The sequence below is a fragment of the Thalassophryne amazonica genome, chromosome 6 (genome assembly GCF_902500255.1).
Source record: "Thalassophryne amazonica chromosome 6, fThaAma1.1, whole genome shotgun sequence".
Lineage (NCBI taxonomy): Eukaryota > Metazoa > Chordata > Actinopteri > Batrachoidiformes > Batrachoididae > Thalassophryne > Thalassophryne amazonica.
In genome coordinates, this window is record NC_047108.1 from 114,144,077 (window position 1) to 114,159,126 (window position 15,050).

At 41.3% G+C, this 15,050-nt stretch overlaps 1 protein-coding gene across 1 annotated transcript in view; it reads right to left on the bottom strand.

Moving 5' to 3' along the window:
• The window catches only part of tp73 (tumor protein p73), a 94,212-nt gene that overhangs the window by 14,050 nt on the left and 65,112 nt on the right, over window positions 1-15,050 (bottom strand). The window contains exons 5-10 of the mRNA XM_034173179.1: window positions 6,471-6,580; window positions 6,135-6,277; window positions 5,391-5,479; window positions 4,374-4,501; window positions 2,368-2,522; window positions 2,110-2,242 (exon numbers count right to left, since the gene is read on the bottom strand). Coding sequence (XP_034029070.1) covers window positions 2,110-2,242; window positions 2,368-2,522; window positions 4,374-4,501; window positions 5,391-5,479; window positions 6,135-6,277; window positions 6,471-6,580 — 758 coding nt within the window. The remainder of the gene's footprint in view (window positions 1-2,109; window positions 2,243-2,367; window positions 2,523-4,373; window positions 4,502-5,390; window positions 5,480-6,134; window positions 6,278-6,470; window positions 6,581-15,050) is intronic.

Here is a 15,050-nt window from a genome sequence, read left to right on the forward strand (position 1 = left end):
TTTTAATTTGGTGAGTTACAAGATGATAGTGTTTATTCTTTTTGAGTTATTACCCGGCTTATACGGGAGGCGGCGATTGTCGGATATTGTTTTCACTGGCGCTTTTGTGTCTGTGGACAAGATAACTTACAAACAGGCAGACACATTTCCTTCAAATGTGGTCAGGACATTATTTGGTTAGATGGCTTAGTAGTTAGCACCGTTGCCTCACAACAAGAAGGTCATGGGATTGATTCCCACCTGGTCTTTTCTGTGTGGAGTTTGCATGTTCTCCCTGTGTTTGCATGGGTCCCTCCAGGTGCTCCGGCTCCCTCCCACATCCAAAGACATGCAGGTTCGGTGAATTGGACACTCCAGATCAGGGGCGCCACCAGTATTATATTACACAGTACGCACCAGTCTCTAGTCCACCCCCCCCCCCCCCCAACCCAACCTACATAGAGAGCAGGGTACATATTACATCTTTGTGCTTTAGGTTGATGCACCATTTTTCCACACTATGGCAAATCCCCATTTTCAAACACATTATGCCCCACTTACCAACAAATAAAATTTACTGCAGCAATTTCATATTGCAAAATATACAAAAAAGGACTTTGGGTACACCGAAAACGCAATCAATTAAGCATAGGCAATAAACAAGTAAATGCAATAGCAAACAAAATTCATCTGACCAATCAATCACTATTGCAAAAACCAAAACAGTGCATAGGCTAGTGATGCATGGGTTTATTTATTTATTTTTCTTAAAAAGAGAGGAGATGTTATCAGATGTGGCCTCCGTGGTAATGAGCAAAAGTGGGACGAAGTCACTGTCAAGTCATTCTCAAGTCATCAATCTGCAAGTCCCAAGTCAAGTCTCAAGTCAGCTTGCAAACAACTGGTGGTGATTATGTCTTGAGACTTGACTTGGGACTTGTTGATTCATGACTTGAGAGTGACTTGATGGTGACTTTGTCCCACCTCTGGTAATGAGTGCCAGAGCGCTGCTCTATAATGCACAACAGACCCACAGTGGGCATTTATCACTCTTTATGCACCTTGGACAGCAGCGCAGCCTCGAGGCTCATGTCAAATTGATGTGTCACGTCCACACAAGCTGTTTTTATTGTTGTAATATTGTTGTATATTACAAATAAAGCTGTATACACAGTGCATACAGGATTACGGTTGATGGCACCAATAGCTGGGATGGACTAACCCACTCACTGTCTCACTGGTTCAGCAGGCTGAAGGCAGCTGGCATGAACAGACTCAACAAACTCATCAGGAGAGCTGGCTCTGTCCTGGGGGTTGAGCTGGAGTCTGTAGTGGAGGTGTCAGAGAGGAGGATGCTGAGGAAACTGCTCAGCATCCTCGACAACCCCTCCCACCCCTTGCATGCTACACTGACGTCCTGTCAGAGCACCTTCAGTTATGGACTGAGACCACTGAGGTGCGCCACAGAATGCCACAGGAGGTCTTTCCTACCTGTGGCAATCAGGCTGTATAATTCCTCCCCCCTCTGCAGGATGAATAGATAACGGACAGAGTTATTCAGCTTATGTGCAATATTGTTAAACATCTGTGCAGTATATCTTCCAGTCATTTTTAGAATAAATTTGTTGAACTTATTGTACTTAATTTGATCATTGTAAGCACTATTCTACACTTGCTTTTTCATCTTGTATTCTAGTTGCCTTATTTAACTAGTAACATTTTCTGTAATTGTATATTTAACTAACCATTGTTTGCTGCTTCTGTACTCTGGCAAAATAATTTCCTTTGGGATAAATAAAGTTGATCTTTATCTACACTTTTGATGTACACACCCAACACTGGGAATACTTATTTTTTCACTCCAGTATTTTTATGCTATGAGTATGAGTCTTCATGCAACCTCAAAACCCTTTGGAGAGGAAATCAAACTGATGATATAACACAGTTACATCTGGACACAGTGAACTTAAACCAAAAGAACAGATATGCACACACACACGACCAAACACAGAAGCTACTTTTGTCATCAACATGGCAACTATTTACATTGAACCCATCGAGTGCAACTGACGCTCTGCTGGACATTTCTAGGAGGGGATAAGAAAGGAGTGTCATTGGAGGGTGAGGTACCTGACGAGGCTGGGGTCAGGGTTATATGGAGGGGGTGGGCTGCAGTGGGAAGCAGACACTATCGTCTGACTGCTGTGGCCACCGTTCATGTCACCGTTGGCCTGCATGTGGTGGCTGCTCAGCATATTGTTGCCTGTGACAGAGAAAGCCAGTGAGTTCACAGGATGACATGAGGTCCAATGACATGAAGAAGCCTTCTTGGTTTTAGATATGTTTTGTGACCATGTGGTTTCATTGGACTCTCACCTAGATACTCACCCATATGGGCGATGGAGGTGGGGGCAGTGGGGTTTTGCTGGGGCTGCTGCCCCACCAGCTGGTTGACTGAAGGTGCTTTGCTGATTCCTCCGTGAATCTTGTTCATGTTCAAGTTGGACAGTGGTGAGTAGGAGTTTGGGGATGCCATGTGGTTTCTAGAAAGAACAGGTGGTAGAAATGCTGGGGTTAGTAAAAGGGACTCTTTCCTTTAATCATGCAAAATTTCAAGATTCTAGAACTGTTGGGTGTCATTTGCTACACTTGTGTGTGGTAGTGCAAGTAGGGGTATTGATGTCTGTCCTGTGTATCCCTCTGTAAGAAAAAGATTACTCAAAGTGTTTTGATTTGAATTGGAACAAATTTGGTAGGATGACTGAGGGTCAGCCAAAGACACAGTGGTGTGATTTTGATCACAATCAGTAAAAGGTCACAGACAAGGTCAGTCCTTTGTAGCATTGCTTATAAATAAGCAGAGCAAGTAGCTCAGGAAGGTAGAAGCTGGGCAACCAATACATAGACTGGGGTTGGTTTCCCAATCATGCAATGTACAGTATCTGTGTCCATGGACATGACTCTTCATTTGGATTAATCCAGTCCACCCAGCTGTAAATGGTCTGTCTGATGAATTAGTCTATGATGGACTACCATCTTGTTCAGAGGGAGTCACAGACTGTTATTATCCATTTCATGCTAGGGCAGGTGTGGGCAATCATGTGCCATGAAGAGCCGAGACACTGCAGGTTTTCCTTGCTACCAATCATCTCAGCAGGTGATTTCATTGAGGATCAGGTGTTTATGTTCACGGAGAAGCTTATCATCAACCCAGCTGCTGAGGTGATTGGTTGCAAGGAAAACCTGCAGTGTCTTGGCCCTCATTGCACACCCTTGTGCTAGGGTGTCTGGGGATAAGCACAGGCACCAATGGACCTGAGGGTCTATGTAGGAAGGGACATTTAGAATGCCTATTTTAAGGACCTGGTTTAAGGACCTGGTCTCTATGTAGGTTGGGTTGGGGGGGTGGGGTGGACTAGAGACTGGTGCGTACTGTGGAATATAATACTGGTGGCACCCCTGATCCCAGCCATCTTCATATAAGCAACTATATATATATATATATATATATATATATATATATATATATATATAGAGAGAGAGAGAGAGAGAGAGAGAGAGAGAGAGAGAGAGAGAGAGAGAGAGAGAGAGAGAGAGAGAGCTCACATTCCAGGTAGTCACAAGACCTTTGATCATGAAAGTACAAATTCAAGCCCATAACTCAACTCTGCTGTGTGCAATGACCAGCCTGAAACACAACCACCTCCACCACGCCACAGTCAGCAGTTGGTCCCTGTCTGACACCTGGGGTAGGCTCTGCCCCTGCCTTCTTCCAATGGCAGGATTAGAGATCAACATACTCCTTCACCATCGTGACCGGGACCACCCCCAAAGACTGTTCTAACACTTTATAAAATATGGATTAAATTTTTAACTGTTTCTACTCTCCTAAGTCTTAACAGCAGAAGACATTGTTGCCAGAGACAGTATGTAGTACAGCAAAGGGTTGTGTATTAGTTCAGGATAAAGATGTTTGATTTTGGACAAAATTAATCAAATGTCAAGAACACGTTTATTTATTTGTTTATTTGATGAGGACAATGCACATTAATGATCACTTTGTACATTTTCATGCTTTAGTGTAAATATGCCAGATTTAGCTAAAAGCTACTTTCCATCTGTAGTCCTCAGACACACAACAAACAATTACAATAAATAAATTAAAACAAAACATGAGATTTTGTACAATACATCTCACCTGTGTTGACAGGTCTGATTGTTTTTGAGCCATTTTTTAAGCTCATTTTTAAAAGCACTCAGGGTGAGACTGTCTCTGTTCACTGTACAATTGGAAGATTTTCCATAAAGTGGATGCTTGGCTTTACTAGATGTTACTAGATGCTCGGCTAGATGTTCTCGTTGTGTGTGTGTGTGTGTCTGTGTTGGGAACTCACGGTCTTTGCAGTAGTTGTTGTTGTGTTTGCTGCCTGTAGGAGTCCACCAGCGGCTGTGGGACCAGCTCCACCAGCTCCAAACTGTCTTTGATCTTCATAAGGAGCTCAAAATTATCCCGACCGCGAACCTACACACAAACACACCATGTAATGTGACACCAGCCACGAGAATAATGAGCAGTTAGTCACTTAAACCATTTTACACAGTGGGTTATGACCCTGTTTGGAATTCATATTTATTCCAGACATTATGACAACACAGGATGAATATGATGATTAATGGAGCTGAAGGTTGGATGTGAATACTTTCCCATTTGGACTCTGTCTTCACGGGTTAAGACTCCTTGTCAAGCTTCCTGTTGGTGTCTCTGGACAAAACACTTCATCTGCATTGTCTCAGTCCACCCAGTTGTAAATGGGTACCTATGGTAACCTGACAGACTGGTGTCCCATCTAGGGGAAGTCATAGAGTCTCATCCACATCAAGTGAAGTACCAGTCCCAAAGGGCCTCAGGGTACATACTGGATTTTCTTCTTCTTGTGCTATCTTATAGCACTGTTGATGTAACATCATATAAAATCTGTTAAAAAGTACCCCACTGAATCTGTATTTAATAAGTATTTGTATCCTTACAAAGTGCCCTTCACATGTGACAAAAAGTCTGAGTATAGCGATCTAGTGTTCAGTAAATAGTGTTTTTTTTTAATTATTTTTACTTTTTAATGTGTTTATTCTTTTCTTTAATCTTTTACTTAATTTTCTTCTGTTTTTCAAGTTGTGTTGTGTGAAGCACCTTGAGGCAACCCCACCGTGAATTGGCACTATATAAATTAATCAATTTGAAATTTGAATTTAGTAACACCAAATAGAATTTTAAAAATAAATAATATTGATCATTTCACTATGTTTTCTGGGCTGACAAAGTGTGAGTCATCCTGCAAAAAGGAAGATAAACAAACATGCTAACAACCAGACAAACTGTTGTTGTGGAGGATGTATGTGTGAAAGGCTCTTACAGGAATATAGTAAATATCCTCATCCCCATGTCTCCTCTTCCTCGTGTTAATATGTGGACTTGGATTACTTGGCGGACTCTGTTTGAAGTCTGAAATGATTGAAACAAAACACATTTTCAAGAATCATCAAGACTTCAGTAAATCTGACCAGTGTTTTGTAGAATACATACTGTACTAACAGCAGTATTGTATTAGCCAGATTTCTTATTTTTGGCCTTTTAAAGATGCTGTATGTAGGATTCAGTGCCATCTAGTGGTGAGTTTGCAGACCGCATTATACCATCGCTGGTCATAATTTTGTTTCCCTGTTAAACTCCACTACCAACCAGTCATCAGTGTATCAGGGAGCAGGTGTGAATTCCTCTGCACAAATGGAAAACATTGATTATTTGTATTATGTGACACCTAAATTGATCCACATCATTTTTTATTACTTTTATTAAAATTGGAGAGGTGAATCTTTTGAACAGATGATTATGAATGCTATAACATACATCTATATCATAAAACTTGTTATATCATAAACACTGTGTGTTTGACACTTGGCACTCAACTTTACCTCAAATCCTTATTGAGGTTCAAATAAACCCATGTTTCCCCTATGGGATGGACCTTCTTCAAACTTGACATTCATAACAATACATTTCATCATATGCAAATTTGAATTTAATACCCGATCCAGTTTTAGTCCGGGGCTCTTCATCATCAGCACTATTGCTGACTGTCAGAAAAACAGGAACTCACGGCGTTTGTTGGTGCTGCTGTTTTTGGCCACGCTCTCATTCAAGGCCTGTTGTTCCCTGAAATGGTCCTCATCTGCTTTGCGGTCTCGGCCCGGACAGGCACATATCCGACCTTCAAATGACCTTCTCCCCAACACCTGACCACTGCAAAGACAATCAGCAATGAGACATAAGAGCATCAAGGATGTATCAGGATCACATCCAGGTCCAGTGTACTAATACAATATATCACACAGTATCTGCAGTGTGTGTCCGAGTCGGTGAGTCGGTGCGCGTGAAACAAAATCAAATGAGTCAAGAATGTGATGTAAATGTCTATATGTGTGACTCAACCTACTCTCTGGCCTCCAGTGTGATGATGATGAGGATGGGTCTTCTGTTCATGCCGCCCACACAGCTGCTGTTGCACATGAAGTTATAGAGGATGGTGGTGAACTCGGTCCCCACCTGCAACACCCAACCCAAAACCATCAGTGAATTCTGCGAGATTTAAGCTTCGCTCCTCTGCTCGTAAACAAAATGTGCATTTCCAAACATCAACCAAACACAAGGAAAATTTCTTATGATTTATTTTTGTAAGTTTCTGTTTTTTCACCACTTGAGGGCAATGTTGCAATGCTTTTAGCTGATGGCAGGTCTCATTTACTCATTGGAACATTTTTGCAGTATGCTGAAGGGTCCTTGGTTCCATTTCCCAATTAGACAGAAAACAAACACTAAGGTGCCATTCAGCAAGAATCATAATTCCCAAGTTGCTCCCAGTATGCAGTTGGGCAACCTGGCATTGGTGTGTGTGTGTGTGTGTGTGTGTGTGTGTGTGTGTGTGTGTGTGTGTGTGTGTGTGTGTGTGTGTGTGTGTGTGTGTGTGTGTGTGTGTGTGTGTGTGTGTGCATGAATGAGTGAATGTGATGCATAATTGTAAAGTGCTTTTGGTGCATCGTTGGCTTGCCTCTCACTTGTTTTCACCCCTGGGGGTAAGGAGTCAGTTTAATCAAAATCTAATTTTGGGTCATGTTAGCGCTTACGCTAGGAATTTACTTCAATCTAAAAAAAAAAAACCCTCACTTTACCGAGTGGCAAAACTCTTCAAGAGAAACTTGACATCCAGCCATGTTAGAGTGGACTCGGAACTCTCTGTCCTCAGTGACTGATCTGGAATCAGTAATACTGTCCGTCTCTCTGGGACAATGATCAGCACCTCACTATTTTTATTTATTCCTCTATTGAGAGTAGTGATTTATATATAGTTTAGTTGCAACATTTCTGTTGTTGTGTCTTGTGTTTTGTCTTCTAGCTTGTCTTGTCAGTACGGCCAAAGCAGATGGCCACCCCACTGAGTGTTATCTGCTTGAGGTTTCTTCCTGTGAAATAACAAGAAATGCTGAGAAAGTTTTTCTTTACTATGCTCACCAGTATGCTTCCTCCTGAGGTCACTTGTGTTATGATTTGTTGCTTTATGAACTGAACTGAATCTACAGTGCAGCTGGAAAGTATTCACAGCACTTCACCTTTTCTACATTTTGATGAAATTTATTATTTTCCTAAAAATCCTACACAAAATACCCCATAATGACAATGTGGGGAAAAAAAGTTGTTTTTAGATTTTTGCAAATTTATTTAAAAAAAAAACAAAAAAAAACTAAGAAATCACGTGTACATAAGTATTCACAGCCTTTGTCATGAAGTTCAAAATTGAGCTCAGGTGCCTCCTGTTTCCACTGATCATCCTTAAGATGTTTCTACAGCTTAATTGGAGTCCACCTGGGGTAAATTCAGTTGAGTGGACATGATTTGGAAAGACACAAACCTGTCTACATATAATGTCCCACAGTTGACAGTCAGAACACAAACCAAGCATGAAGTCAAAGGAATTGTTTGTAGACCTCCGAGACAGGATTGTCTCAAGACACAAATCTGAGGAAGGGTACAGAAACATTTCTGCTGCAAAGAGGAATGGGCCAAACTGCCCAAAGATAGATGCACCAAGCTCGTGGCATCATATTCTAGAAGACTTTAGACTGTAAAAAAAAAATGAGGTGGGCTTCATAGATAATTGGCAAAGCTTCTGGGGAAAACCTGGTCTTGTTAGGAGAGACAGCATCCATCCCACTTTGGATGGAGCAGCTCTCATTTCTAGAAATCTGGCCAATTTTCTTAAATCCTCCAAACCGTGACTATCCAGGGTTGGGACCAGGAAGCAGAGTTGTAGTCTTACACACCTCTCTGCAGCTTCTCTCCCCCTGCCATCCCCTCATTACCCCATCCCCGTAGAGACGGTGCCTGCTCCCAGACCACCAATAACCAGTAAAAATGTATTTAAGCATAAAAATTCAAAAAGAGAAAATAATATAGCACCTTCAACTGCACCACTGATTAAAACAGTTAAATGTGGTCTATTAAACATTAGGTCTCTCTCTTCTAAGTCCCTGTTAGTAAATGATATAATAATTGATCAACATATTGATTTATTCTGCCTTACAGAAACCTGGTTACAGCAGGATGAATATGTTAGTTTAAATGAGTCAACACCCCCGAGTCACACTAACTGCCAGAACGCTCGTAGCACGGGCCGAGGCGGAGGATTAGCAGCAATCTTCCACTCCATCTTATTAATTAATCCAAAACCCAGACAGAGCTTTAATTCATTTGAAAGCTTGACTCTTAGTCTTGTCCATCCAAATTGGAAGTCCCAAAAACCAGTTTTATTTGTTATTATCTATCATCCACCTGGTTGTTACTGTGAGTTTCTCTGTGAATTTTCAGACCTTTTGTCTGACTTAGTGCTTAGCTCAGATAAGATAATTATAGTGGGCGATTTTAACATCCACACAGATGCTGAGAATGACAGCCTCAACACTGCATTTAATCTATTATTAGACTGAATTGGCTTTGCTCAAAATGTAAATGAGTCCACCCACCACTTTAATCATACCTTAGATCTTGTTCTGACTTATGGTATGGAAATTGAAGACTTAACAGTATTCCCTGAAAACTCCCTTCTGTCTGATCATTTCTTAATAACATTTACATTTACTCTGATGGACTACCCAGCAGTGGGGAATAAGTTTCATTACACTAGAAGTCTTTCAGAAAGCGCTGTAACTAGGTTTAAGGATATGATTCCTTCTTTATGTTCTCTAATGCCATATACCAACACAGTGCAGAGTAGCTACCTAAACTCTGTAAGTGAGATAGAGTATCAATCAATCAATCAATTTTATTTATATAGCGCCAAATCACAACAAAAAGTTGCCCCAAGGCGCTTTATATTGTAAGGCAAGGCCATACAATAATTACGTAAAAACCCCAATGGTCAAAACGACCCCCTGTGAGCAAGCACTTGGCGACAGTGGGAAGGAAAAACTCCCTTTTAACAGGAAGAAACCTCCAGTAGAACCAGGCTAAGGGAGGGGCAGTCTTCTGCTGGGACTGGTTGGGGCTGAGGGAGAGAACCAGGAAAAAGACATGCTGTGGAGGGGAGCAGAGATCAGTCACTAATGATTAAATGCAGAGTGGTGCATACAGAGCAAAAAGAGAAAGAAACACTCAGTGCATCATGGGAACCCCCCAGCAGTCTAAGTCTATAGCAGCATAACTAAGGGATGGTTCAGGGTCACCTGATCCAGCCCTAACTATAAGCTTTAGCAAAAAGGAAAGTTTTAAGCCTAATCTTAAAAGTAGAGAGGGTGTCTGTCTCCCTGATCTGAATTGGGAGCTGGTTCCACAGGAGAGGAGCCTGAAAGCTGAAGGCTCTGCCTCCCATTCTACTCTTACAAACCCTAGGAACTACAAGTAACCCTGCAGTCTGAGAGCGAAGCGCTCTTTTGGGGTGATATGGTACTATGAGGTCCCTAAGATAAGATGGGACCTGATTATTCAAAACCTTATAAGTAAGAAGAATAATTTTAAATTCTATTCTAGAATTAACAGGAAGCCAATGAAGAGAGGCCAATATGGGTGAGATATGCTCTCTCCTTCTAGTCCCCGTTAGCACTCTAGCTGCAGCATTTTGAATTAACTGAAGGCTTTTCAGGGAACTTTTAGGACAACCTGATAATAATGAATTACAATAGTCCAGCCTAGAGGAAATAAATGCATGAATTAGTTTTTCAGCATCACTCTGAGACAAGACCTTTCTAATTTTAGAGATATTGCGTAAATGCAAAAAAGCAGTGTTACATATTTGTTTAATATGCGCTTTGAGTGACATATCCTGATCAAAAATGACTCCAATATTTCTCACAGTACTACTAGAGGTCAGGGTAATGCCATCCAGAGTAAGGACCTGGTTAGACACCATGTTTCTAAGATTTGTGGGGCCAAGTACAATAACTTCAGTTTTATCTGAGTTTAAAAGCAGGAAATTAGAGGTCATCCATGTCCTTATGTCTGTAAGACAATCCTGCAGTTTAGCTAATTGGTGTGTGTCCTCTGGCTTCATGGATAGATAAAGCTGGGTATCATCTGCGTAACAATGAAAATTTAAGCAATGCCGTCTAATAATACTGCCTAAGGGAAGCATGTATAAAGTGAATAAAATTGGTCCTAGCACAGAACCTTGTGGAACTCCATAATTAACCTTAGTCTGTGAAGAAGATTCCCCATTTACATGAACAAATTGTAATCTATTAGATAAATATGATTCAAACCACCGCAGCGCAGTGCCTTTAATACCTATGGCATGCTCTAATCTCTGTAATAAAATTTTATGGTCAACAGTATCAAAAGCAGCACTGAGGTCTAACAGAACAAGCACAGAGATGAGTCCACTGTCTGAGGCCATAAGAAGATCATTTGTAACCTTCACTAATGCTGTTTCTGTACTATGATGAATTCTAAAACCTGACTGAAACTCTTCAAATAGACCATTCCTCTGCAGATGATCAGTTAGCTGTTTTACAGCTACCCTTTCAAGAATTTTTGAGAGAAAAGGAAGGTTGGAGATTGGCCTATAATTAGCTAAGATAGCTGGGTCAAGTGATGGCTTTTTAAGTAATGGTTTAATTACTGCCACCTTAAAAGCCTGTGGTACATAGCCAACTAATAAAGACAGATTGATCATATTTAAGATCGAAGCATTAATTAATGGTAGGGCTTCCTTGAGCAGCCTGGTAGGAATGGGGTCTAATAGACATGTTGATGGTTTGGATGAAGTAACTAATGAAAATAACTCAGACAGAACAATCTGAGAGTAAGAGTCTAACCAAATACCGGCATCACTGAAAGCAGCCAAAGATAACGATACGTCTTTGGGATGGTTATGAGTAATTTTTTCTCTAATAGTTAAAATTTTATTAGCAAAGAAAGTCATGAAGTCATTACTAGTTAAAGTTAAAGGAATACTCGGCTCAATAGAGCTCTGACTCTTTGTCAGCCTGGCTACAGTGCTGAAAAGAAACCTGGGGTTGTTCTTATTTTCTTCAATTAGTGATGAGTAGTAAGATGTCCTAGCTTTACGGAGGGCTTTTTTATAGAGCAACAGACTCTTTTACCAGGCTAAGTGAAGATCTTCTAAATTAGTGAGATGCCATTTCCTCTCCAACTTATGGGTTATCTGCTTTAAGCTGCGAGTTTGTGAGTTATACCACGGAGTCAGGCACTTCTGATTTAAAGCTCTCTTTTTCAGAGGAGCTACAGCATCCAAAGTTGTCTTCAATGAGGATGTAAAACTATTGATGAGATACTCTATCTCACTTACAGAGTTTAGGTAGCTACTCTGCACTGTGTTGGTATATGGCATTAGAGAACATAAAGAAGGAATCATATCCTTAAACCTAGTTACAGCGCTTTCTGAAAGACGTCTAGTGTAATGAAACTTATTCCCCACTGCTGGGTAGTCCATCAGAGTAAATGTAAATGTTATTAAGAAATGATCAGACAGAAGGGAGTTTTCAGGGAATACTGTTAAGTCTTCAATTTCCATACCATAAGTCAGAACAAGATCTAAGATATGATTCAAGTGGTGGGTAGACTCATTTACATTTTGAGCAAAGCCAATTGAGTCTAATAATAGATTAAATGCAGTGTTGAGGCTGTCATTCTCAGCATATGTGTGGATGTTAAAATCGCCCACTATAATTATCTTATCTGAGCTAAGCACTAAGTCAGACAAAAGGTCTGAAAATTCACAGAGAAACTCACAGTAACGACCAGGTGGACGATAGATAATAACAAATAAAACTGGTTTTTGGGACTTCCAATTTGGATGGACAAGACTAAGAGTCAAGCTTTCAAATGAATTAAAGCTCTGTCTGGGTTTTTGATTAATTGATAAGCTGGAATGGAAGATTGCTGCTAATCCTCCGTCTCGGCCCATGCTACGAGCGTTCTGGCAGTTAGTGTGACTCGGGGGTGTTGACTCATTTAAACTAACATATTCATCCTGCTGTAACCAGGTTTCTGTAAGGCAGAATAAATCAATATGTTGATCAATTATTATATCATTTACTAACAGGGACTTAGAAGAGAGAGACCTAATGTTTAATAGACCACATTTAACTGTTTTAGTCTGTGGTGCAGTTGAAGGTGCTATATTATTTTTTCTTTTTTAATTTTTATGCTTAAATAGATTTTTGCTGGTTATTGGTGGTCTGGGAGCAGGCACCGTCTCTACGGGGATGGGGTAATGAGGGGATGGCAGGGGGAGAGAAGCTGCAGAGAGGTGTGTAAGACTACAACTCTGCTTCCTGGTCCCAACCCTGGATAGTCACGGTTTGGAGGATTTAAGAAAATTGGCCAGATTTCTAGAAATGAGAGCTGCTCCATCCAAAGTGGGATGGATGCCGTCTCTCCTAACAAGACCAGGTTTTCCCCAGAAGCTTTGCCAATTATCTATGAAGCCCACCTCATTTTTTGGACACCACCCAGACAGCCAGCAAATCAAGGAGAACATGCGGCTAAACATGTCACTCCCGGTCCGATTGGGGAGGGGCCCAGAGAAAACTACAGAGTCCGACATTGTTTTTGCAAAGTTACACACCGATTCAATGTTTATTTTAGTGACCTTCGATTGGCGTAACCGGGTGTCATTACTGCCGACGTGAATTACAATCTTACCAAATTTACGCTTAGCCTTAGCCAGCAGTTTCAAATTTTCTTCAATGTCGCCTACTCTGGCCCCCGGAAGACAATTGACTATGGTTGCTGGTGTCGCTAACTTCACATTTCTCAAAACAGAGTCGCCAATAACCAGAGTTTGATCCTCGGCGAGTGTGTCGCCGAGTGGGCAAAAATGGTTAGAAATGTGAACAGGTTGGCGGTGTACACGGGGCTTCTATTTAGGGCTACGCTTCCTCCTCACAGTCACCCAGTCGGCCTGCTTTACCAGCTGCTCGGGATCTGCCAGAGGGAAACTAACGGCTGCTAAGCTACCTTGGTCCGCACCGACTACAGGGGCCTGGCTAGCTGTAGAATTTTCCACGGTGCGGAGCCGAGTCTCCAATTCGCCCAGCCTGGCCTCCAAAGCTATGAATAAGCTACACTTATTACAAGTACCGTTACTGCTAAAGGAGGCCGAGGAATAACTAAACATTTCACACCCAGAGCAGAAAAGTGTGGGAGAGACAGGAGAAGCTGCCATGCTAAACCGGCTAAGAGCTAGTAGCTGTGCTAAGCTAGCGGATTCCTAAAAACACACAAAGTGAATAATGTGTAAATAATTTAGAGGTGATTCAGCAGAGGGAGTGCTTTAGTTAAGGCACATGAAGATTACACTGTGAAACAAATCGTTATCTAGGTAACTAGATCAATCTAACTGCGCAGATTAAACAGCTAACAGATACAGCAAAACACCGCTGTGCTCCAGAACAGGAAGTGATACAATACCGCAGTGAGAGCCAACCACCAGTAGAGGCAAGCAAGAGTATCTCATCAATAGTTTTACATCCTCATTGAAGACAACTTTGGATGCTGTAGCTCCTCTGAAAAAGAGAGCTTTAAATCAGAAGTGCCTGACTCCGTGGTATAACTCACAAACTCGCAGCTTAAAGCAGATAACCCGTAAGTTGGAGAGGAAATGGCGTCTCACTAATTTAGAAGATCTTCACTTAGCCTGGAAAAAGAGTCTGTTGCTCTATAAAAAAGCCCTCCGTAAAGCTAGTACATCTTACTACTCATCACTAATTCAATCAATCAAATTTTTTTTTATATAGCGCCAAATCACAACAAACAGTTGCCCCAAGGCGCTTTATATTGTAAGGCAAGGCCATACAATAATTATGTAAAACCCCAACGGTCAAAACGACCCCCTGTGAGCAAGCACTTGGCTACAGTGGGAAGGAAAAACTCCCTTTTAACAGGAAGAAACCTCCAGCAGAACCAGGCCCAGGGAGGGGCAGTCTTCTGCTGGGACTGGTTGGGGCTGAGGGAGAGAACCAGGAAAAAGACATGCTGTGGAGGGGAGCAGAGATCGATCACTAATGATTAAAAGCAGAGTGGTACATTGAATTGAAGAAAATAAGAACAACCCCAGGTTTCTTTTCAGCACTGTAGCCAGGCTGACAAAGAGTCAGAGCTCTATTGAGCCAAGTATTCCTTTAACTTTAACTAGTAATGACTTCATGACTTTCTTAGCTAATAAAATTTAACCTATTAGAGAAAAAATTACTCATAACCATCCCAAAGACGTATCGTTATCTTTGTCTGCTTTCAGTGATGCCGGTATTTGGTTAGACTCTTTCTCTCCAATTGTTCTGTCTGAGTTATTTTCATTAGTTACTTCCTCCAAACCATCAACATGTCTATTAGATCCCATTCCTACCAGGCTGCTCAAGGAAGCCCTACCATTAATTAATACTTCGATCTTAAATATGATCAATCTATCTTTATTAGTTGGCTATGTACCACAGGCTTTTAAGGTGGCAGTAATTAAACCATTACTTAAAAAGCCATCACTTGACCCAGCTATCTTAGCTAATTA